Here is a 26124-nt window from a genome sequence, read left to right as displayed (position 1 = left end):
GAAACCCAAATGAACACAAGCAAAACTCCACACCCAGGATTGAACTGGGGACCCTGGAGCTGTCAGGTTGCAACACTACCCACTGTGCCACCCTGTACTTTACTTATCATAATTATGATGTTATGTAAGTATTTACTTGTATTAGATATTTAGACTAAATAAATGTCACAAAGTTTTTAATTTGTACAGACAGTCATCATTTTCACACATCATTTATATGTGTTTATATATAACCCTGGTGGTATATAGATGCTTGGCAAAAAAAAGATTAAAGAGGAATACAAAAACATAATTCAAACAAGTCAGTTTTGAATAGTAATCAGTGTCTTCTGATTAATAATGAAGCCCAGAGAACATAGTAGTGGTTCTCCACAGCCAAATTTCATCACAGATTAAAGACAGGCTATTTATGAAAGGGGGTGGCATGGTGTTGTAGTGCTTAGCACTGTCGCCTCACAGCAAGAAGGTTCTGGGTTCAAGCCCAGTGGCTGATGGGGGCCTTTCTGTGTGGAGTTTGCATGTTCTTCCCATGTCTGCGGGGGTTTGCTCTGGTTTTCCCCACAGTCCAGGCTAGGTTAATTGGTGGCTCTAAATTGACTGTAGGTATGAGTGTGAATGGTTGTTTGTCTCTGTGTCAGCCCTGCGATGACCTGGTGACTTGTCCAGGGTGTACTCACCTCTCACCCATAGTCAGCTTGACCACGACCCTGCACAGGGTAAACGGTTCTGGATAATGGATAATAAAAAGGCATTACAGAAGAGCTGCTGCCCAAGGACACAGGTGCCTAAATGGTTAATTATGTCTTATAGCACTTATATTATGCTACTATCTTATATAGACCTAGTATATACTCAGGATAAACTGTAATACAATCAGTAAAATAGAGTAGAAGACAGAAAAAGTGGCAATAAAAAAGTAATAATAGTATAAACAACATTTGCTCATTTCTACAAATAAAGCTGCAAAAAAAAAAAATCAACTTCAGGTTGAAGATGCAGTTATCTAATCAACCAATCCCTTGACAGCAGCACAGTGCATAACATTATGCAGATACAAATCAAGAGCTTCAGTTAATGTTCATTTCAAACATCAGAATGGGAAAAATTGTGATCTCTGTGACTTTCACTGTGGCATGGGTGTTGGTGCCAGATGGATTCGTTTGAGTATTTCAGAAAGTGCTGCTCTCCTAGGGTGAAGCATGGTGGTGGCAGCATCCTGCTGTGGGGATATTTTTCATCTGCAGGGACAGGAAAGCTGGTTAGGACTGAAGGAAAGATGAATGGCACTAAATACAGGGCAATTCTGGAGGAAAACTTGTTTGAGTCAGCCAGAGGTTTAAGACTGGGATGAAGGTTCATGTTCCAGCAGGACAATGACCCTAAACATACTGCTAAAGCTACACTGGAGTGGTTTAAAGGGAAACGTTTAAATGTCTTGGAATGGCCTAGTCAAAACCCAGACCTCAATCCAATTGAGAATCTGTGGCATAACTTGAAGATTGCTGTACACCAACACAACCCATCTAACTTGAAGGAGTTGGAGCAGTTTTGCCTTGAGGAATGGGCAAAAATCCCAGTGGCTCGATGTGTTAAGCTAATAGAGACATACCCCAAGAGACTTGCAGCTGTAATTGCAGCAAAAGGTGGCTTTATAAAGTATTGACTTTGGGCGGGTGAATACCTATGCACACTCCAGATTTCTGTTTTTTCATCTTAATTATTGTTTGTGTCACAATAAAACAATTTTCACCTTTAAAGTGGTAGGCATGTTGTGGAAATCAAATGGTGTTAACCCTCCAAAAATCCATTTTAATTCCAGCTTGTAATGCGACAAAACAGGACAAACACAAAGGGGGATGAATACTTTTGCAAGGCACTGTACAAAGTTACCAAAGGTCAATTTAACATAGCCTGTTCACCTATCTGCATGTTTTTGGACAGTGATTTCTGGACCTGAGCTCAGAATCAAACCCATATCCCTAGAGCTGTGAGGCAGCAATGCACCACATGTATATTCATATTTAATTGTACCTTTTCTATTCCATAGCTCCAGCTATAGCCAGTGCCTCTTTCTGAAGTTGTCTGCTGAAGCTGTGTGAGAGGCGAGACATTGCATTTTGAAGGATTTCATAATCCCACAATGTACTGATTACTTCCTTATTACTGACACACCATAGTGAAGAATATTCAACTTGCCCAATTCTCTTGTTAATTAAGGGTATATTTACTAAATGATATGAATAAAACCTCTGAGAACTGCATCATCATAATATTTATAGACTAAAGAGTGATATGTCCATGTCAGTTTATCAGTGACCAAGTACGGAATATCAGACATATAATGAGAAGACACGCAGGTTGGACAGTAAAAAGCAACAGATATATATTTTTTAAAAAAACTCTAAAAAGTATTTATTCATAGGATTGATGTGATCCTTTACAAAACACTTTGGAACCCAGCACGTTCTCCACCAGGGATGTCATAGTTATAAAAATAGCATAATATAGAAATGTTGCCTTTTTATCGCTTACATAACTTATCACTTTGGGGTGGAAGACATCATAGGAAGTGTGAATTTTGGATAAGCATAAAACACTTTCACTGAGATACTCAGGAACATTCACAGATCATCAATCATCATGTTCAGCACCAGTGTTTGACAAATATTGATCTAAATTTTCATTAATTAATTATACAATTTTCATGTATTTACTGAATTCATTTATGACAACCATTTTTGCTTAAATGCTTATTGGCATTCATAGACTACATACGAGTATAGTAAAGTAAAACTGCATATATACACAACATACAAGCCCCAAACCTGAGCCCATATACTTGTAGGAGTCAGAATGGATAATCCTCTGGTCTCCGATGCAGAACCCATAACCACTCATTCATTTTATAAGTGCTTTTTGCTCAGATTGGTATTAACTCAGCACACTTTCATTTTATTACACATTGCAGGTCACACCTAATTATACCCATTATTCATGAATGGATATTTTCTAATGTAAATCCAGCTTCAGAATAAAACCCTTTAGTCACCTAAACAGTTGCCTAGAATTTTAAGATCTATATTACAATCAATAAGTGCTAGAGAGCCATTTTCCCTCTTGACATGGCAATACGGTTGTCTCAAAGATTTACTCATCTTAATATGAAATCCTCGCCCTTTCATTGTACTGAACTCGATCTCACATGATATAATGGCAATTACTCACCATTTTGAGCTGTTGTTGAGGTTAAAACACTGACGGCATGGTAATTGTACATTGGATCATATCATACCCCAATGTTAAGATGGCTCATGGGGGGGGGGGGGGGGGGGATCTTGAAACGTATTCATTGTGATCACTGTACAAAATGCCAAGGGTCATGAGGAACCCTGCCTCTTCTGATTGACTATGCGGAGAGTTGCAAGCTGCTGAGTACGCTCCGTGTACATGGTAACGAGGGTACGGTTCTCCTCTGTCAAAAGGCGGAACTCTTCCTCCAGTCGAGCAATCTCCAATGTCACCCTCTCGTCTTCAGCCAGTTCAGCTATCAGCTCCCTTCTGAGGTAGGCACATACAGTACGAACATACACAGAGAACAGGGGAAGAAATAAACCAATAGAACAAATAAAATCAATTTCATTAATGTTGAAAAAAACTATCAAGAATTGTGCCCATTCGTCATCTGCTGTGGCCTTCTCATGCTACACGATGTAGTTAATAGTATAGTTATCAGCCTGGGCCTACCTCAGTAAAAAGTTTTTTTTTGGCAATGTTTTTGTAGTAAAATGTTACAGGAAGCAGAGACTCAATTAAATGAGCTTTGGCTTCCTAGAACGCATGAACTGCAACTCACTTGAAAAAGCATGACAAGGTAAGTTTCAGCAATTTGCTAATGGTAACTGGCTGTGTTACCAACTCAGGTGTAGGTGGCTCTGCCACAGGGATAAGTGATGGAAGTGCTGTAGTTGTAGTTGGTTAGGCGGAGGTCTACATGGGGGGTCTATATATTTTCTTTCTGTCATCCTGTTTCCTCAAGCTATCTTTTCATTCTTCCTTCATCCCTTTCCTACCCTCATAACCCTCTCCTTATCCTAACCCAACTTCCCACCCAGCTGCTGGCTAGCCCTAAAAAGCGAACTGGGAAGCAACTTTGGTGTAAGACTTCTCATGCCAGTCATACCTCTCTCTTACCCAAGACTCCTACATGGCCTGCTCGTGGCTACACCTGGTAATTTGGGTCTTGTGACCCAAAGCTGACATGTGGGTGGATCTCGGAGCAGCAAGTGGCCCCAGAGGTGAGTGTGCATGATCCACCGACGTGTGGACATGCTCTGCGCACTCACCAACACTTGCGCCAGCTATGGGTCAAATAGTCCATGCCCTTAGGGTACTGCCCTGGTGACTGGACACCAGCTTGCTTAAGGATGGAGGAACTCAATCAATAGAGTCAACGGCCATCCAGGAAACAGTTACACATGACAGTGCCATGGGTAACCTAAGTTGGTGGAGTTTGCAAGTGCAGGAGGCTTCAACACATCCCAGAAAGCAGGATAGCACTGGGGTAGAAGGTAACAGGAACCCAATCCCTTAAATTTTCCCAAGAATACCATGAATGCAACTTGATTTCGTGGAATAACTGTTAATTATTGGATGTTTTACCTCATGAATATTAATCTTGTTTTGTGTTTTTTTTCCAAAATAAACACATTTCAATTTTGATTCTTGCAACACATTTCAAAAAAGTTGGGATGGTAAAGCATTTACCAGTTTATCATGTTGCCATTCCTTCTCACAGCGCTTAAAAGACGTTTAGGGATTGAAGACGTCAAGTGATGAAACAGTTTTTGTTTGTTTGTTTCAAAATTTATCATCCAGAACTGTTACCCAGTTGCTCTTCTTCCCTTCCTATCAAAGACGCTTGAACATGTTATTGCTAACCAACTCTCCTCTTTTCTCTCTCAGAACAACCTCCTGGATCCTCACCAGTCTGGCTTCTGAGCCAGACACACTACTGAGACTGCTTCTCTTAGTCAGTGAAGCATTTCATGATTCTCCTAGACCTTTCTGCTGCATTTGACACTGTTGATCACCCCATCCTCCTTTCATCCCTATAAGCTCTGGGGATCTGAGGGACAGCCCTGGATTGGTTCAAGTCCTACCTCTTTGGTCACTCCTTCCAGGTTCCCTGGTCTCATACCATATCAGCACCACGCCTACTTATCACTGGTGCCCTGGAGTACATGGTGTCTATTTCATTCAAAAAGACCTGGAATACTAATTCGCCTGACCACAATACACGCTTCCACTGTGTGATGGTCCATCCCAGATGCCTCTGAGCCCAGAGAAGTCAACAGCGCTTCTGGACTCACCTAACATAAGGCTTCCTTTTTGCACAATAAAGTTTTAACTGGCATTTGTAGATGTAACTCCATATTGTAGTGCTTCACAAAGGTTTGCCAAAGTAAAACCAAACACCATGTGGTTATATCGGCTATAGATGAATGACACTTCTTGATGCAGTGCTGTCTGAGGGATCAGAGATCATGGGTGTTCAGCTTAGGCTTGCGCCCTTGCCCTTTACGCACTGAAATTTCTGAAGCTGACCAGACAAAACATGAAATATCTTGGGTTCATACTATTTGCAAAGAAGTATAAGTCAAAGTAAATTTAGAAAATCACTGCTTTCTTTATTCCATACCATCCCAACTTTTTCTGATTTGGGGTTGTATTTATTTATTGCATTAAACCATTATCTGTACCGCTTATCCATCATGGTCATGGAGGAAGCTGGAGCCAATCCCAGTTGACTTCAGGGTACAGCCTGGGCAGGTCAGCAAACTATCGCAGAGCTAACATAGAGACAAACAACCACTCACATTCACACCCATGGGCAATTTAGAGTAGATACTTGACCTCATCCACATGTCTTTGGACTGTGGGAGGAAACCGGAACACCCGGAGGAAGCCCACACAGGAACAGGAAGAACATGCAAACTCCACACAGAAAGGCCCCAATCAGCCACATAGTGCAAACCCAGAACATTCTTGCTGTGAGGCGACAGTGTTAACAACTGCACCACCATGCTGCCTCTATCTGTTACTTACTTTCATCTGTTAAAACTTCTACCTTTTACATTTTAATACATTTACATAAAAGTATCAAACTATATAAAGTACCAGTCAAAAGTTTGGACACCCCTACTCATTCATAGGTTTTTCTGTATTGTGACTATATTCTACATTGTAGAGCAATAGTGAAGACTTCAAAACTGTGAAATACCATATGGAACATATATGGAATTATGTGGTAAACAAAAAGCGTAAAAAACACTTTCATATTTTAGATTCTTAAAAGTAGCCACCGTTTACTGTGATGACACTTTGCACACTATTGGCATTATTTTAACCAACTTCATGAGGTAGTCACCTGGAATGCTGTTTAATTAACAGGTATGCCTCATCAAAAGTTAATTAGTGCAATTTCTTGCCTTCTTAATGCATTTGAGATCATCAAACAGTAAATAGTAAACTAGATAGAGACTGTGACTAAAGTCACAGTAATTTGTGCTAGCTGACCTTTGTCAATTAAAGGTCAAGGGGAAGGTCATTTTGCTGAATAAAATAAAAAAAACTGAAAAAATCATGAAACTTGACAGAGTTATAAGTAATTGGGGGGGGAAAGCCCGTTTTTCATGGATCATTCCGGATCAGTGATCCAGATCAGCACCAAGAGTCATAGCAACTAAATTCATCCATTCATTATCCATAGCCACTTATCCTGTACAGGGTCACAGGCAAGCTGGAGCCCATCCCAGCTGACTATGGGCGAGAGACGGGGTACATCCTGGACAAGTCACCAGCTCAAGGGGGTGTCGTGGCTCAGGTGGATAAGGTGCCATACCATAAATCCAGGGACCTGGGTTCGATTCCAGCCTGAGGTAATTTCCCGATCCCTCCCCGTCTCTCTCTCTCCTGCTCATTTCCTGTCTCTACACTGTCCTATCCAATAATAAAGGTGAAAAAAGCCCCCAAAAAAATCTTAAAAAAAAAAAAGTCACCAGATCATCGCTGGGCTGACACATAGAGACAAACAACCATTCACATCTACGGTCAATTTAGAGTCACCAGTTAACCTAACCTGCATGTCTTTGAACTGTGGGGAAAACCGGAGCACCCGGAGGAAACCCACGGAGAGAACATGCAGACTCCACACAGAAAGGCCCCTGTCGGCCACTGGGCTCGAACCCGGACCTTCTTCCTGTGCTAATCACTACACCACCATGCAGCCCCAACTTAATTCAGCCCAGACGTATTCTTCATGTGAAATTTGGTGAAGATTGGTTGAAATGTGAGGGAGATATAGCATCCTAAAACCTTTAAGAGAGTAATAATAATAATAAGAAAGTAGAAAGATCCTGAGTAAGAGTAACAATTTGCACTAGCGCAAATTAATAATAAAAATACAGTAAATTGCCCTATTCCACAACTGTAGTAATCCATATTAGATCAAGCACCGCTCAACTAAATAAAGAGAAATGACATCTATCATTACTTTAAGAAATGAAGTGTCTTTTAATTCATAAAAAATAAAGAAAAACATTAAATTAGAAGGTATGCCCAAACTTTTGACTGGTACTAATCTATAGTCTGCTAATCTAACCATATTTATCTATACCAAAATCAAGCTGATACTTAACATACACCTGTACCACCTATTTGCAGAATTTACACAACTCAATTGTGTAACTGCCTGTGCTGTCTCATGCACTATCACTTCCTTTTTCAATAAAGTGTGATCACATGGCAGGGAGCCAGTCAGTGAAACTGCCAGTGTTTGGATCTGTGAGTACTGCATCTAGGATGAATACAATAGCCTGGGATTTCCAGTAAATTAACCACAATTTACAGTTTATGATAAAAATGTTAATAACTTGGAAATGACACTCTTAGTCAGTGACAGCTGTTACAGTATTACAGTGGTGTTTGAAAGTTTGTGAACCCTTTAGAATTTTCTATATTTCTGCATAAATATGACCTAAAACATCATCAGATTTTCACACAAGTCCTAAAAGTAGATAAAGAGAACCCAGTTAAACAAAAGAGACAAAAAATTATACTTGGTCATTTATTTATTGAGGAAAATGATCCAATATTACATATGTGAGTGGCAAAAGTATGTGAACCTCTAGGTTTAGCAGTTAATTTGAAGGTGAAATTAGAGTCAGGTGTTTTCAATCAATGGGATGACAATCAGGTGTGAGTGGGCACCCTGTTTTATTTAAAGAACAGGGATCTATCAAAGTCTGATCTTCACAACACATGTTTGTGGAAGTGTATCATGGCATGAACAAAGGAGATTTCTGAGGACCTTAGAAAAAGCGTTGTTGATGCTCATCAGGCTGGAAAAGTTTGCAAAACCATCTCTAAAGAGTTTGGACTCCACCAATCCACAGACAGACAGATTGTCTACAAAGGGAGGAAATTCAAGACCATTGCTACCCTCTCCAGGAGTGGTTGACCAACAAAGATCACTCCAAGAGCAAGGCGTGTAATAGTCGGCGAGGTCACAAAGGACCCCGGGGTAACTTCTAAGCAACTGAAGGCCTCTCTCACATTGGCTAATGTTAATGTTCATGAGTCCACCATCAGGAGAACACTGAATAACAATGGTGTGCATGGCAGGGTTGCAAGGAGAAAGCCACTGCTCTCCAAAAAGAAGATTGCTGCTCGTCTGCAGTTTGGTAAAGATCACGTGGACAAGCCAGAAGGCTATTGGAAAAAATGTTTTGTGGATGGATGAGACCAAAATAGAACTTTTTGGTTTAAATGAGAAGTGTTATGTTTGGAGAAAGGAAAACACTGCATTCCAGCATAAGAACCTTATCCCATCTGTGAAACATGGTGGTGGTAGTATCATGGTTTGGGCCTGTTTTGCTGCATCTGGGCCAGGACGGCTTGCCATCATTGATGGAACAATGAATTCTGAATTATACCAGCGAATTCTAAAGGAAAATGACAGGACATCTGTCCATGAACTGAATCTCAAGAGAAGATGGATCATGCAGCAAGACAACAACCCTAAGCACACAAGTCATTCTACCAAAGAATGGTTAAAGAAGAATAAAGTTCATGTTTTGGAATGGCCAAGTCAAAGTATTAATCCAATCGAAATGTTGTGGAAGGACCTGAAGCGAGCAGTTCATGTGAGTTTCATACGTTTGTCCAACACAGTAGCAGAGACGGGTTCACATAAAGGCAGCAACAGTCACCGTCAAATGGTGCGGTTGGAGTTTTGTTCTCACTAGGGACTCAAGACTGGACTCGGACTCGAGGTATGAGTTACAAAGTGTAGACACCCGAGTGTTGCCTGGGAGTTTTATTAAATAAATGCCTCCTTATAGTAAGTTTCACCACATGTAGGAACTATTAGGCATATTCTTTTTATATAACACCGTTTTATCCATTTATTATTTGGCTTAAATAATACAGGTCACCTGCCATACAAGTCCTTGATAATGTGATGTTGCCCTTGAAACAACAATGTACGAACAAGCATATTAATGTAAACATGTGATGTGAATTAAACCCTGCACTATTGTCAGAGGCATGCTGTTATAGAAAAGCAATCAACATCTTCTGACCAATCAAATTTGAGATTTCAACAATACTGTGGTGTAACCAGGGCTTAATTTGAGCCGGAACAAGATCCGGAACCTCCGTCGTTGGATCCGGCAGCTATTTTCATTTCATTCGGTGTTCCGGCAGCTATTTAAATGGATCAGATCACCTCCGTGACCATCACAAAGGGGAAAAAAAATCAAACAATAAATTAAATAAATAAGTAAATAAAAATTTGTTTAGTATTCGGTTTTGATTTTGATATCTGTTGTTGATTTCTCTCCTATGACATCCACAAAATCTATGCGAAAGGGGAAGGGGGGGCATGAGGTGTATACTTCAGCTCAATAGAACACCAGGTTTTTTGTAGCCGTTAGCTTGCGCTGTGGAAAAAATAGCAAAAAAACAAGAAAGCTTACTAAAATTTTTCAAAGTCCCAGGACAGCCGGATCCTAAACGACCTAAAATGGACGACGTTGGACACAGTGACACTGCACCAGCACCTGCTGCAAGTGTACCAGACACACACACACGCGCGCACACCAACGACAGCATCGGTGCATCCTGAACCTGCCGACCACCTGCGAAGAATCCCAGTTACATAACAAATCCTTGACTATGTGAAGGGTGTAGGCGGATCGCTGCCCTGAAAAAAACAACAAACGCTACAGTACATGTCAGCTCGCTATTACTTAAGAAAAGAATTAACCGTGTTACTTGAAAAAGAAAAAATGGTTCACGTCACTTTTTAAAAACCCGTTATTACTTACCCATTACTTGAATCGATTGCACTTATGGCTGCTATTTGAATCCTTGGAATATAGTAAAAATTGAATCCTTAAAATGAATTCTCCAACTTGTTTTGTAAACCCTTTATTTCTTAACTATTACTTGAATTGATTGCACTTATATTTGCTGGCACTTATGTTTGCTGGCACTGCTTTTAAACTTGAAATATGCTTGAAATCCTAGGCTATGCTTTTAAATACCCTACTTAAATCCTTAAAATGAGTCATTTAACTCATGTCTTGTGTGATCTGATCTCCAATGGTGAAATAAACCAGTTGTGATATGAGTACAGTCTGTTATTTTAGAAGATACATTTAATATATAATTTAATATATAGCCTAATAAAAAAATAATATTTTATAACATAATATCACGACGGCGACACGGTGGTGTAGTGGTTAGCGCTGTCGCCTCACAGCAAGAAGGTCCTGGGTTCGAGCCCCGTGGCCGGCGAGGGCCTTTCTGTGTGGAGTTTGCATGTTCTCCCCGTGTCCGCGTGGGTTTCCTCCGGGTGCTCCGGTTTCCCCCACAGTCCAAAGACATGCAGGTTAGGTTAACTAGTGACTCTAAATTGACCGTAGGTGTGAATGTGAGTATGGATGGTTGTCTGTGTCTATGTGTCAGCCCTGTGATGGCCTGGCGACTTGTCCAGGGTGTACCCCGCCTTTCGCCCGTAGTCAGTTGGGATAGGCTCCAGCTTGCCTGCGACCCTGTAGAACAGGATAAAGCGGCTAGAGATAATGAGATGAGATAATATCACGACATATTACTGTCTGTAACTGTTTGTCACTAAAGCGTTTTCTAAGATCATAATGTCTGATATTATTATTATTTTTTTGCCAAGCAGGGCCACTGCCGGGTCAGTCGACACGTGGTAGGTCTATTGTTCAAATGCGTTCTACGGTCTATGGGGCTGCGTTGTGAGTGCAAGTGCCAGGACCGTTTTATTTATTTACTTTCTTTATAATCTCAGTCAGATACACAAGCAAGATTAAGTCTTTACTCTGCTGTGTTTTATTATGGCCATCAATATATTGTAACCTGTGTTTGATTTGTTAATTGTTGATCCAGTTGTTGCCTTAACGCAGGTGTCTGCAATGGCTCGGGAGCCAGATGTGGCTCTTTTGGTGACTGCATCTGGCTTTCAGATTAATCAGATCACATTGAGATCAAGAAGTACACCTCCATTTAATGAAAAAGTCAGTTAGCTGTCCGCAAAGCAAAGCCTTTTGACAAAGAACATGGCGAAAAGGGAAAAAAGGTGACTGGTAGGCTACCGTACATTTCAACAGGAATGGACAGAGGAATTCGCCTTTGTGGGGTGAGAGGGTTCTGCTTTGTGTCCAATAGGCCTATACAATGACAAGATTGCATCGATGAAACAATGAAATAAAGCGGCACTTCGAAACACGCCAAGCTACGTTTGCGTCAAAATATTCAGCGGGGGACAGGAGGAAGACGGCATGTCAAGAGCCTCTTCCTTATGAAAAAGAATATATTACACTCAAATTGTTGGTCATACGTAAAAATGCATTTTAGTTGTATTCAGCGTCACTTTTTATATATGGCTCTCACAAAAATGTATTTGAAAATATGTGGCTTTCATGGCTCTCTCAGCCAAAAAGGTTCCCGACCCCTGCCTTAACGTATGTGTGGAGAGCGAGATTGAACTTGAGTGCCTGTTTGGAGAACATTCTGAGCGTTGTCCATTGTTGTCCAGGATTTGATAACTGGTGCTGTTGCAATACATGTCATGCAATAGGCGTGTGTGCGTAAAGTTATAGTAAACCCCCCCCCCCCCCCCGCCTTTTTTTTTTTTGAGTCGCTGGACCTCCCACTTCACAAATTAAGCACTGGGTGTAACGTATGGTAAGTTATAAACATAACCCATATGGTCCAATCCCACAGAAGCAATCCTACTGTAGCACAAACTGCTGAAAAAGTTCATCCTGACACCTTTCTGTTTTAGCCAGGATTAACTTTTTGTGCTACGATAGCTTTTCTGTGGGATTGGACCATATGGGCGAGCCTTCGTGCCCCATGAGAATCAATGAGCCTTCCACACCCATGACTCTGTTGCCGGTTCACTGGGTGTCCTTCCTTGGACCATTTTGGTAGGTACTAACCATTGCTTTCTGGGAACACCCTAAAGTTGTGCCATTTTGGAGATGTTCAGACCCAATCATCTCGCCATTACAATTTAGTCCTTGTTAAAGTCAATCAGATCCTTACACTTGGCCATTTTTCCTGCTTCCAACACATCAACTTCAAGAACTGACTGTTCTCTTGCTGGCTAATAATGTCTGATTGCTAAAGGCAACACAAGCCATTTTCAAAGAACACAAGTGTTGCATGCCACAATACAGTATGTAAGAGGCTGTCGTGATTACACAGGTCTATTTTTAACCAGCACAGCATGACTTGTAAGGAAATCCCCCTTGTCAGCCTAAATGGATTGTGTCCTAAAGAAGAGCCCCAGATGAACCATGTTGCATCACAGTCAAGAATCTCTGAAGTAAACTTTAACAGAATTGGTAATCATTTTATGTCCTTGTTCCCTTATGAAACTTATAAAGTTTCAGCTTGTTATATGTGTGTACAGTCAACTCTGTTTGTACAGTGACAGGGTTTTCCCGGCTCTCAGCCCTCACACTTACTTTCTGTCTTCCAGCAGAGCAATTTCTGTTTTAACCTGGTGAAACTCTTTCGCCATTCTGCAATGGTCTCTGTAGACTTGGACAGATTCCTTTAGAGACTGACGTGGCAACACTGGCTGCAGAAATGAAGGGGACACAAGACCATAATCATTTATTCAACGTGACATAAAAATGAGAAATAACACAGATGTCATAGGAGCTGGTGTACAGTGACACAAAACTATTGGGTTTCCACCAGTCTACCGGAAATGAGTTAAAGATTGTAGTAAAAGGTTTCAGGGAGATTGCACGAGAGGGTTGGAGCCAGCCCTTAGCAAAAAGTAGTATACTTAAAGTTCATTTTATTAAGTATGCTTCAGTATGAGTATAAGTATAGCAAGTATACTACAGACCATGTACTTTTAGTGTACTAGAAAGTATACAAATTTAATACTTTTTCGGACTAAATTGGAACATTTCAAGTTTATAAAAGTATACTTTAAAGTTCATTTTAAGTTTGCAAAAGTACACTTTAAAGTATACAACAAGTACACTCATCTATATACTATCAATGTACTTGGTATATCCCTCTTGCATGCTTAAAGTATACCACAAGTACACTTATCGATATACTTCTTTTTTGGGCTTTTTTCACCTTTAATGGATAGGACAGTGTAGAGACAGGAAATGAGCAGGAGAGGGTTCAGGAAATTACCTTGGGTTGGAATCGAACCCAAGTCCCCAGATTTATGGTATGGCGCTTTAGTTGACTGAGCCACAACACCCCTTAGTTACATACTTCAAGTCCCTATTTTTAGTTTATTATTGTATACTTTAAGTATACTGTTATAAACGTTGGTTATTTCACTAGTTTACTTGTTATACTTTAAGTTTGCTTGGCATATTACTTGTAGCTTACTATTTATATACTGGAAATATACTCCTTAATGTATTCTTAAAGTTTACTCATACTGTATGTACACAAGAGTGTGATGCATTTACAAAATCACAAGACAGAACGTTGAAAACAAGTTTGATATATTTTCAAACATTTCAAAAATAAAGACCTATGAAATCAAGTCCTTCCTTACTGGAGAAATTGATCAATAAAGTCAAGTCAAAAGTTCTTCTGTTTTTGTGTATGATTTTAAGGTACATAAAGATAATGCAATTGAGCACACATACTATATACTGTAAAGTTTTAAACTCCAGCATTATATTATATTAATATATAAATTAAATGTTAAGCATGAGTCAATGACTTGACCTTATTATGCACTTGGACCAAGATATACTACGTATTAGTACTTTGTGGCAGAAAAACGTGAAAAGTATACTAAAGTATACGTTTTAGTATTAAAGTATAAGTCTTAGTATTAATGTACTTAGTCTTAGACTTTTATTTATACTTTTCAGTATAAGCCAAGTATACTTCACTATACTATTCTTAAGTATATAAAATATAGTTTATAAAAAGTCAACTTCAAGTATACTTCTGCAGTTTTAGTAAAAAATAAGTATACTCAAAGTACACTTGAATAAACTTCTTTTTGCTAAGGGAGTTCAAACATTCAATCACAAAACAATCAGAAAAGAAAAGGTATAACCCACTCATTGTTGTGGTCTCTGCCTGCTAGCAGTTCTGTGGTTTCTGTTCTGTGTTTGGACTTTTTTTTTTAATGAATGTCCACAAACCTAGTGCTGAACAAGCCTGGGGTGCCCATGGAATTAAAAAAAAACCCCAGAAACTATCACTTTCCGTGATATCAACGAGTTCACCACTTATAGATCCATCCACATTGTGTAGAAAACTATTAGTAATAAGTTTTGGCTTCATTTTGAGCAGGACTTCTGCTTTCAGGATGACTCATAGCCAACTCCTCCAAAATATCACTTCAACTTCTGCTATTTCCCCAAGCGCCTTGGAAACGTCACGGCACATTTATCTCATCTCATCTCATTATCTCTAGCCGCTTTATCCTGTTCTACAGGGTCGCAGGCAAGCTGGAGCCTATCCCAGCTGACTACGGGCGAAAGGCGGGGTACACCCTGGACAAGTCGCCAGGTCATCACAGGGCTGACACATAGACACAGACAACCATTCACACTCACATTCACACCTACGGTCAATTTAGAGTCAAAAGTTAACCTAACCTGCATGTCTTTGGACTGTGGGGGAAACCGGAGCACCCGGAGGAAACCCACGCGGACACGGGGAGAACATTCAAACTCTGCACAGAAAGGCCCTTGCCGGCCACGAACGTGGACCTTCTTGCTGTGAGGCGACAGCGCTAACCACTACACCACCGTCCCGCCCCACAGCACATTTAATTAGGTACGAATTCATGTTTTAAATAATCGTACGTCAGCTTATAAACTCCCTTACAAATAAAACATAAGTAATAAAGCTATGATGGCTTTAATTCTACCAATAAGAGAAATTATTATACATACAGGCCACTTTTTCCATGGAATAAAAACATGTATTCTATTCCCTTCTAGCGGGTTTATAGCCTAGTAAACTAGACCCACCCGCCTAGCGGCCAAAAATATTTTTTGCCTGCGAGTAGGTCTAGCCTCGCACCATATCAACAAAACACCCCGGGCATCAAATCGTGCCCGCCAATCACAACGCAAGGTTTTTGTTTGGATTCTTTGGGTGGGCTTTTGCAGGAGTGACGACAAGGCTGCGCGACGCTGGAGAAAGCACAACAGGAAAGATGGCTACGGCTAGTGAACAGCGCACGTTTGACTCCGCTTTGGAATCAGTTTTAGAAGAATTAGACTTGGAGTTTTCGTTGAAACATGAGCAGGAAGAGGCTCTCCGCTCATTCCTTTTCAAGAAGGACGTTTTCGCTGTTTTGCCGACCGGCTATGGCAAAAGTCTGATCTACCAGCTGGCTCCGCTCATAGCCAAAAGGATGGGGCTAGTTTGTGCAGTACGAAGAATTAATAAACAGCTTTGAAACATTACTTTTTGATCGTTTCTTATTTTCCCGTTATTTTAAATTTAAGGGAAATTATTTCACCAAACACCACTAAATAAAAATAAAAACTCTCAAAAACAGTTTAAGCAAACCCTTGAAAAACACTTGAAAAAAATAAGTGTATGTTAAGTATGTGGTACAGACTCCAAACTTGTGGTCATTATCTCCAAACTTCTTAATATCTAGAACCTGTTTATTAATTAATACACATTTTGAAAAATTATTTATTTCAAGGCCTCCCCCCTGCTTTCTGTCGCTCTGACTATGTCACAGTCACTGTTGCGCTGATTGGTCAGAGCGTTGGCCTATACGCACAGAGACAGTTTGAAAGACAGCGGGTTGTTCCTACCCACCCCCTTCGGAAATGTCTACGACCGAGACCAGACTAAATATTCACATTTAGTCTGGCTTGCCAGGCTAGCGGGTTTATTGATGGCATGCAATATTATCATATCGCTTATCCTACATGTATTACGCCACTCTCCTCAATGGAGAATGAGCGTGCAATATTGTTACAATATTGCAAGTTGTCAAGACAACATGACGTCACATGTTGGAGCTCATGCAAAGATCCAATGAAAAAACTTTTTTCTGCTGCGCATGCACACAATCATTTCTTTGTCAGCCGGGAAAGAGAGAAGACGAGGCTAATCCAGTGCTACTGCTAGGATTAGCTATGCTATAATTAAGCACTAAATAAATAAACTGAAACTGAAGAAGTGCTGAACACCTGAAAGGCTACCAAAACTTCAATAGATATTCTTCACTCATACTTACAAGAGAAAAACATACCAACAGATATTGAAAAACTGGAAAAGAGACACGGAGATGTAAAACTTCCATGCTAGTGAGTGACTGTGACAGTTTGTAAACAAACATGGCCGTGAGGTTTGCTTCGTTAAAACCGGAAGATTTTGAGAGAATTTTGGCTGCCAGGTCGCTCCGTTGTGTGTAGTTGTTGATGTTGATTTTAAAAGTAACTAAGTAAAAAGGGAACATAATAATATTTGGCTTGACTGCGCTAGCATTGGCCTGTGCTAACACTACGCTGGCTGGAAGGTAACTGGACTGCCACGCTAACAGCACTGAGTCGCAGGTAAGCTAGCATCGGCCTTTGCTAACGCTACTGCTATGCCGGCTGGAAGCTAACTGGACTGCCGTGCTAACAGCACTGAGTCGTGGGTAAGCTAGTAATGGCCTTCGAGAATGCTGATATGAAGAGTGTGTGTCTCATCTCATCTCCTCTAGCCGCTTTATCCTTCTACAGGGTCGCAGGCAAGCTGGAGCCTATCCCAGCTGACTACAGGCGAAAGGCGGGGTACACCCTGGACAAGTCGCCAGGTCATCACAGGGCTGACACATAGACACAGACAACCATTCACACTCACATTCACACCTACGGTCAATTTAGAGTCACCAGTTAACCTAACCTGCATGTCTTTGGACTGTGGGGGAAACCGAAGCACCCAGAGGAAACCCACGCGGACACGGGGAGAACATGCAAACTCCGCACAGAAAGGCCCTCGCCGGCCACGGGGCTCGAACCCGGACCTTCTTGCTGTGAGGCAACGGTGCTAACCACTACACCACCATGCCGCCCCTAGAGTGTGTGTATGTGTAATAATAATATTAATAATAATGGCTTTTTTTCGCAGTCTATCAGGAGTTAGATGACATCTTAACATACTGTAAACGTAGTGATTTGTCCTGAATACCTCCTGCTTCCTTTTGTTTTAGATTCCCATTTGGCGTTATTTGGTTGTCTACTTCCTCCTTTTCCAGCTCCACAGTTCCTTCTTTCCAGTGACTTTGTTGTGTTTAGTTTGTTCTTAACAGTCTAGTTGGCACTTACCTGTCAGTGTAATTATCTCCATTTGTTTTCAGCATCTGTATGTGCATATTACATGGATGTATTAATGCATGTGTGTGTGTGTGTGTGTGTAGTATGTATGTATGTATGTATGAGGCTTGTAGTACTCGAGTCCAACTCGTGCCCTAATTTTAAGGACTTGTGACTGGACTTGGACTTGAGCACTGATGACTTGGACTCTGACTCGTGCATTAACTGCATTCGGACTCGTAAATTGGAGACGAGGACTCAGATTTTTTCTTTATTTTTTGTAACCTGCCATAATAATTTGGCATAAGATATTTATATCTACATTCATTTTTGTACTAATTTTGTGCAAGAGTGTCACACCTGTGCGCCTTGGCGCATGCATCAGATAGACTCTCAGGTCCACTCCAGACAGCATGCACACCAAGTGGACTCTCACGTGTACGCCATAAACGACTCGCACCTGCACAGGATTAAGGCGCAATCAGCGCGCCTATATAAAAACTGTGAAAACACACTTACTTCGCGAAGTATTGAGTTGTCTTGCTGACACATTACCAAGCTTTGTTTCCTTGTTTGGTTTCCTGATCCCTGATTTCCTGTTTCTTGTCTTTGATTCTGCCGAGTCTACGATAGCCTGTTTGTGCCTCGCTCGACCTATTGGCTGTTTCACTATTTTACGATTTTGCCTGCCGTTCTGGATTGTTTACCTGTCTTCACTTGTATTAATAAACACACCTTCTGCACTTCCATCCATCTCCCAACCATCTCTGACAGAATACTTTACGCTCTCAGACAAAGAGAACGCACATTCTCCTGTTCATACATCATGTTCAGGAACAAACTAATGCTAATGGCACTAAAACAACCACCGTCAAATGGTACAGTTGGAGTCTTGTTCTCGGACTCGACTCGGATCAATAGCGGACTTGACTCGAAATTTTTTTAATGACTTGGACTTGACTCGGACTTGAACACTGGGGACTTGAGACTGGACTCAGACTCTAGGTTTAGTGACTCGACTACAACACTGGTATGGGTGGATGGATTCATTCAATCATTCATCTGACCTTTGCTATACCTTGACCCCTGCAACAGACATCAGTGTCATTGCATTTAACTGCCTCTGGCTCCCAGTATGTTACATGTTTGAAAGTACAACTTGGGTTTTAGGTTCAAAAAAGAAAAGAAAAGAAAGCCTGGTGGCTCTGCTGCTGGAAGGACATGTTACTGTAAATCAATACATATTTATTATACTTGATCACCTATCCTTGGAAATATTTCTATTCTAATGGGAGTGGGCTTTTCCAGGATAACAACATCCCTATCCACAATCATAAGGGCTGACTGAGTGGTTTGATGAGTGTGTAAAAAATATAAATCGTATGCTATGGCCTGCACAACCACTAGATCTCATTTCAGCTGAACTCCTATCGGCGATTTTTTTTTTAAAAACTGACATACCCCTTATGAAAATCTACCATGGTTTACTATGGTTTTACCATGTTTTTTATGTAGTAACCATGATTCTACCATGGTATCTCATGGTTATTCTAAGTACTATGAACCAACGATAGTATTACTATGGTTCATCCATGGTAGTAACTATGGTTCTACTATGGTATTTCATGGTGATTCTAAGTACTATGAACCAACCATAGTATTACTATGGTTCATCCATGGTAGTAACCATGGTTCTACTATGGTATTTCATGGTGATTCTAAATACTATGAACCAACCATAGCATTACTGTGGTTTATCCATAGTACTGCAGTAGCTGTGGTAGCATCATAGTTGTATATGTAATAGGTCATAGTAACTACGAAATTAGTTTAAAAAGGCATAGTATGGTTTTTAAAAGGATGCACTAACTGTAGTATTACCATGCTTTCGTCCAACAGTCAATGCTGTAGAGAAGGATCTCGATTAACAGCCCAGATACATTAACATTTACTTAGAACCTAAAAATTTAAGTGAACATTGAGGTAAAATGCACCATGGTTTTCATGGTTACCCAAAAAAACATGAAAACCATGAATAACTATAAACCATGGTAAAACCATGGTTAGTTTTCATAGTAAAACCATGGTTAATTTTCGTAAGGGTGGAAAATGCTCTACACCACCACCAAAACACATTACAGGAATTTAGGAGATGCTTTTATCCAGAACAACGTACCCAGAGCAGCCTGGGGGTCAGGTGCCTTGCTCAAGGGTAATTCAGCCATTCCTGCTGGTCTAGGGAATAGAACTGGCAACCTTTTAGTCCCAAAGCTGCTTCTCTAACCATTAGGCCATGGCTTCCCCATAGCTTGGGGGAATATATTTTGAAAGAATATTAATCCCTCTTGTATACTTCCACTTGTAGAATATATGCCAAGGTGCATTGAAGCTGATGGCTTGTGATGGTTCAACACTTTAATACTGTAATACATTTTATGTTGGTTTTATCTTTAATTTCTCACCTGCCTACATGTGTATATTGTTTCTGTATTGTACAGGAAGCTCATGCAGAAGCCCCTTATGAATTTCCTGGTTACACAATTGTACTTTTTTGGACCATATAGGACGCACTTAAATAAAGCAACTAATCTTCCTGATGTTTTTCAGAACAAGCCTTGGTGTTATTGCTGGGTTTCAGTCACGTGACTTTTCTTAGTGGGTTTTACCGGAAGTGAAATAGCTGGTGGTCTAAATGGCCGCCGTAGTGCAAACAACTAGCGATAACTTATCAGAGTTCGCTCGTAATCTAGAAGCCACTGCTCGCTTTAGATCTATTCAGAAGATTTCTATGTGCAATGGAATCGACCCCTACAGTCTGGGAAAGAAGGATTTGTCATACAATCTCGAAAACTACCCTTCAGTCGAGTTCCCCGACATCTCGAACTATCTGGTGTTGCAGATGTCCTTCTACACCGCAAAACAGATGAAAGCGTGGAAGAGTATGGAGGCTTACAACTTTTTTGTACGTGGCTGGGTAAAGGACCTCGCTATCAATTCGCTGCTGAATGAATCCTGTATTGTTTTTGCCTGTGTAAGTATGGCGTTTTTTTAAGCTTTTTGTTCGGGTCTTTACAATGAAGTGCTGCAAGTTGAAGTGTAAACAAACAACAGTTCGCTTGATTCTCACTTGTGTTGGCTTATATCTCTCAGGTAAATCATTCACAAAGATCATCAGAAACCCCTTTAAAGACCTGGATCTTAGTTAAACAAGACGGAGAAGTGATCACAGCGCATTGTAACTGTATGGCTGGGGAAGAATTTTGTCACGACCTTCATGCGTATGGACTTTGTGAGGAGTAAACAAAGAAACAGCTGGGGACTTTAGCGCGTCGTGACTAAAAAAGTACCATAAAATAACACATAGCAAGAAAAGTACTTGGAAAACACTAAGGACAGAGCTGAGAGGGAGACACAAACCTTTCACCAAGCGATCACTGCAAACTTGAGTGTGCTTCAACTCGGCTCCTTTCGATTTCAGTGAGAGGTTCAAAAGCCACCTTCCTCGACGTCTTTTTGTGAAATCCTGTGTTCGTTCACCCTTTTTTATTAGTTCACGGGGAACCCGGAAGAAATTTTTATCAGTTTCATGTTTTGATCGATTTGAACTACCTAAAACAACGCAAATGTAAAGCATTTTTCATGCGAGCAATGCACCTTCTTCATACAAACGCTTTGTCAACTGAGTTTTGGTAGACCACCAGCTAAAGTTTTGAATAACTAATCCTCATTAGTTATTCAAAACTTTAGCTGGTGGTCTACCAAAATACTACATGGGCCTGGGATGTGACGTCACGTGAAACCCAGCAATCCAGTAGAAATTCAGTCATATTTAATAAGATTTTTCAATCCTAATTACGAATGTAAGGTTAGGCAGCATGGTAGATCACGGACAGAAAACACTCTTCATTTAAGAACTACAACTACAAATACATGCTACTGCCCTCTTGTGTTCAAACTATGGTATAACAAGTGTATTGCAAGATTTTGTTCACTGTATTCTGAATGACAGTTTCTTACTTCTGTATTGAAAAACATTAATATTAACATTAAATAGCTGGAAACCCTGCTGCTAGTATTTTACTGCAATTTTACAGGAATTCTTATTTATTTATTTATTATTTTGGACGGCACGGTGGTGTAGCGATTAGCGCTGTCGCCTCACAGCAAGAAGGTCCGGGTTCGAGCCCCGTGGCCGGCGAGGGCCTTTCTGTGTGGAGTTTGCATGTTCTCCCCGTGTCCGCGTGGGTTTCCTCCGGGTGCTCCGGTTTCCCCCACAGTCCAAAGACATGCAGGTTAGGTTAACTGGTGACTCTAAATTGACCGTAGGTGTGAATGTGAGTGTGAATGGTTGTCTGTGTCTATGTGTCAGCCCTGTGATGACCTGGCGACTTGTCCAGGGTGTACCCTGCCTTTCGCCCGTAGTCAGCTGGGATAGGCTCCAGCTTGCCTGAGACCCTGTAGAACAGGATAAAGCGGCTAGAGATAATGAGATGAGCTTTGTAATTCTTATACCAGACCCTGTACTGACTTACTCACGTCATAAAAACAACTTCAAATGACCAAGAAACAGCTAAAATCACAGAAACGTGAATATACATCAATACTGTCTTCAGATAATTACTCAGTTTTACCTGCAGGCATTGCTCCAGGTCAGGGAAAGTTGGGAATTGATCCTCTGCATCAGTCAGCTCTGTATTAATAAAGACAGTTTAGCATCTCTGGTGTATTGAGGAAGGAAGAAGGGATGCCAAGTATTGGTTTTTGGTCAGGCTTGCGATAAAACACAGGTAATACAGCGTGGATGAGACAGCAGTCCATCACAGGGCAACATGCTCACACATGCATGCACATACTCATTCATGCCTGGGGCAATTTGTCATGCACAGTCCAGTGACACTGATGTTTTGGCGATGTCAAAAGAATCTGGAGAGGAAACCAAGGCGTACATGGGGGTCCAAATGGACAGCAACCCAAGCTCAGGACTGAATCCAAGACCCTGGAGCTGCAAGGCATTATTGTTAGAATTATTGGTTTAAAACCTCATTTCTTAAATGGTAATGACTCTAATTTTGTCCAGAGGTTGGATACCCTTTTGGAAACGTACTAAATGCCATTGTTGCTTCTGTATGTCCTCTCCTGCCCCTTCCCACAAACAGAGATTCCTAGTTACATACAGTGGTGCTTGAAAGTGAACCCTTTAAGTAGATAAAGGGAACCCAGTTAAACAAATGAGACAAAAATATTATACTTGGTCATTTATTTATTGAGGAAAATGATCCAATATTACATATCTGTGAGTGGCAAAAGTATGTGAACCTTTGCTTTCAGTATCTGGTGTGACCCCCTTGTGCAGCAATAACTGCAACTAAATGTTTCCGGTAACTGTTGATCAGTCCTGCACACCGACTTGGAGGAATTTTAGCCCATTCCTCCGTACAGAACAGCTTCAACTCTGGGATGTTGATGGGTTTCCTCACATGAACTGCTCGCTTCAGGTCCTTCCACAACATTTCCATTGGATTCAGGTCAGGACTTTGACTTGGCCATTCCAAAACATGAACTTTATTCTTCTTTAACCATTCTTTGGTAGAATGACTTGTGTGCTTAGGGTCGTTGTCTTGCTGCATGACCCACCTTCTCTTGAGATTCAGTTCATGGACAGATGTCCTGACATTTTCCTTTAGAATTCGCTGGTATTATTCAGAATTCATTGTTCCATCAATGATGGCAAGCCGTCCTGGCCCAGGTGCAGCAAAACAGGCCCAAACCATGATACTACCACCACCATGTTTCACAGATGGGATAAGGTTCTTATGCTGGACTGCAGTGTTTTCCTTTCTCCAAACATAATGCTTCTCATTTAAACCAAAAAGTTCTATTTTGGTCTCATCCATCCACAAAACATTTTACTAATAGCCTTCTGGCTTGTCCACGTGATCTTTAGCAAACTGCAGATGAGCAGCAATGTTCTTTTTGGAGAGCAGTGGCTTTTTCCTTGCAACCCTGCCATGCACAGCATTGTTGTTCAGTGTTCTCCTGATGGTGGACTCATGAACATTAACATTAGCCAATGTGAGAGAGGCCTTCAGTTGCTTAGAAGTTACCCTGGGGTCCTTTGTGACCTTGCCAACTATTACACGGCTTGCTCTTGGAGTGATCTTTGTTGGTCGACCACTCCTGAGGAGGGTAACAATGGTCTTGAATTTCCTCCATTTGTACACAATCTGTCTGACTGTGGATTGGTGGAGTCCAAACTCTTTAGAGATGGTTTTGTAACCTTTTCCAGCCTGATGAGCATCAACAACGCTTTTTCTGAGATCCTCAGAAATCTCCTTTGTTCGTGCCATGATACACTTCCACAAACATGTGTTGTGAAGATCAGACTTTGATAAATCCCTGTTCTTTAAATAAAACAGGGTGCCCACTCACACCTGATTGTCATCCCATTGATTGAAAACACCTGACTCTAATTTCACCTTCAAATTAACTGCTAATCCTAGAGGTTCACATACTTTTGCCACTCTCATATGTAATATTGGATCATTTTCCTCAATAAATAAATGACCAAGTATAATATTTTTGTCTCATTTGTTTAACCGGGTTCTCTTTATCTACTTTTAGGACTTGTGTGAAAATCTGTTGATGTTTCAGGTCACATTTATGCAGAAATATAGAAAATTCTAAAGGGTTCACAAACTTTCAAGCACCACTGTATTTCATAGTTTAAGTAATTAAATCATTACTAATTATAAAATGAATTAAGTGCCAAACCAGCAACTGAGACTCTGCTACTTGGCTGTGTTTATAGAAACCACAGGCCTGTTTTTCTGTCACTGCAAGGGGAACATCAGCCAACACCTGTTCGTCTGGTCCACATAAACGAAACCTTGAGTGGAGAGATTGGTACTAACTATCTCCTGGATACCCGATGATGAGCCGTCTTTAATGAGAGCTATGACAGATGAGTTGTCTACACTGGCTGCTATCATGAAAGCTATGTCCACACATAGCCAGGGTACACACGTCGGGAATCCTCTGATGCAACCAGCTAAAAATGGGGTGTGGTCATGCATTGACCATGGAACTAATTATAAGTGAGATATACACTGGTTTCAACTGCAGTCTGATATAGCATTTCACCTCGATTAAGACACAGTAGGGATGAGGTAATTCCCAATGTAGAAGATCCAGACTTTTGGTGTTGTCACTCTACGATAGTATAAACATTCGTACGTGTTTTAAGTTGGACAAACATGCCAAAAAAGCTCAGACTCAGAAAGAAGGCAGTGCCTTTGTATGTGTTCGGATGCTTTGAAAAAGGAGGTAAAACAACTGGAGGGAAAATCCAGACTGAAATACAGTATGCTGATCAATCAGCTCACTTCGTCTGCGTGACAAATACCCAGATGTGTTTGCGTGCCTGTGTTTAAACACAAACGGAGGCGAAGACGTCAGGTTCATGGTAGCAATGTTGGATGAAGTGTTAAGCGCCTATAAATATAGGCCAGTGTTATAAAAGCAAATGAGTGAATCACACAGCAGCGAGGTATTAAAGAGGAAACTTGATGCTGCAGCTGCCATCCAAACATTCGTCTGAATAGCTGTAAAACACTTTGACAGCAGGGACCAGATAGGCTTTGTGTCTAGGTCGATATTTTGATTGTAAGATGCCAGTGATCGACCGAAATAGATGGAACACCTGTTTTACTGAAAAGAATGACAAAAGTTAAAACGGATCTGGCACGAGAAGGGCTTTGTGCTGGCTTTTGCGGGTTGCTGTTTTGGTAGAAGGCATGCAGTGGATGCCATTACATATGAAGGGGAGGTAGTTGAGAGGACAACCGCCCCTTTTTAAAAAAAAAGAAAAGAAAAAAAGCAGAACAGTTCATTAACACCTATGAATGTAGAAACCCAAACAAGCAAAGTACCTGAGGACTCATCAAGGCTGAAGGAGATTTGAACTTCAGGTTTGTCTGTGGTGAGTCGTCTTGCTGAGGTGATCATTTATTCCCTGTTGAAGGTACGACAAGATAGGGGGCAGAAAGCGAGTTTCTGTTAATACCCAGCCGTAATATGAGATCGTTCACCTCTCAGGGGCAATGACTGGATTTCATCATGTGCCCAAAGCAGCATCGGGGATTAAACAATTAGAGGTAGAGCCCCTCTGAGCCAGAGGGTGAGGTCACATATCTTCACTGTCTTTGCACTGACCAAAGCATTTTCGAACATTTCTAACATCCAGGTGCACTTATGA

General features: G+C 40.9%; 1 protein-coding gene across 1 annotated transcript in view; it reads right to left on the bottom strand.

Annotated features, from left to right (window-relative positions):
- Positions 1 to 2461: 2461 nt before the first annotated feature.
- Positions 2462 to 26124, bottom strand: part of map3k7cl (map3k7 C-terminal like) — a 24120-nt gene continuing 457 nt past the window's right edge. The window contains exons 2-5 of the mRNA XM_060908292.1: positions 25799 to 25881; positions 22502 to 22560; positions 13065 to 13180; positions 2462 to 3558 (exon numbers count right to left, since the gene is read on the bottom strand). Of these exons, the coding sequence (XP_060764275.1) occupies positions 3378 to 3558; positions 13065 to 13180; positions 22502 to 22560; positions 25799 to 25874 (432 nt within the window). The 5' untranslated portion in view covers positions 25875 to 25881 and the 3' untranslated portion in view covers positions 2462 to 3377. The remainder of the gene's footprint in view (positions 3559 to 13064; positions 13181 to 22501; positions 22561 to 25798; positions 25882 to 26124) is intronic.

The sequence above is a fragment of the Neoarius graeffei genome, chromosome 25 (genome assembly GCF_027579695.1).
Source record: "Neoarius graeffei isolate fNeoGra1 chromosome 25, fNeoGra1.pri, whole genome shotgun sequence".
Taxonomy (NCBI): domain Eukaryota; kingdom Metazoa; phylum Chordata; class Actinopteri; order Siluriformes; family Ariidae; genus Neoarius; species Neoarius graeffei.
The sequence above is the reverse complement of the archived record's forward strand: the minus strand, read 5'-3'. Positions and strand labels throughout refer to the sequence as shown.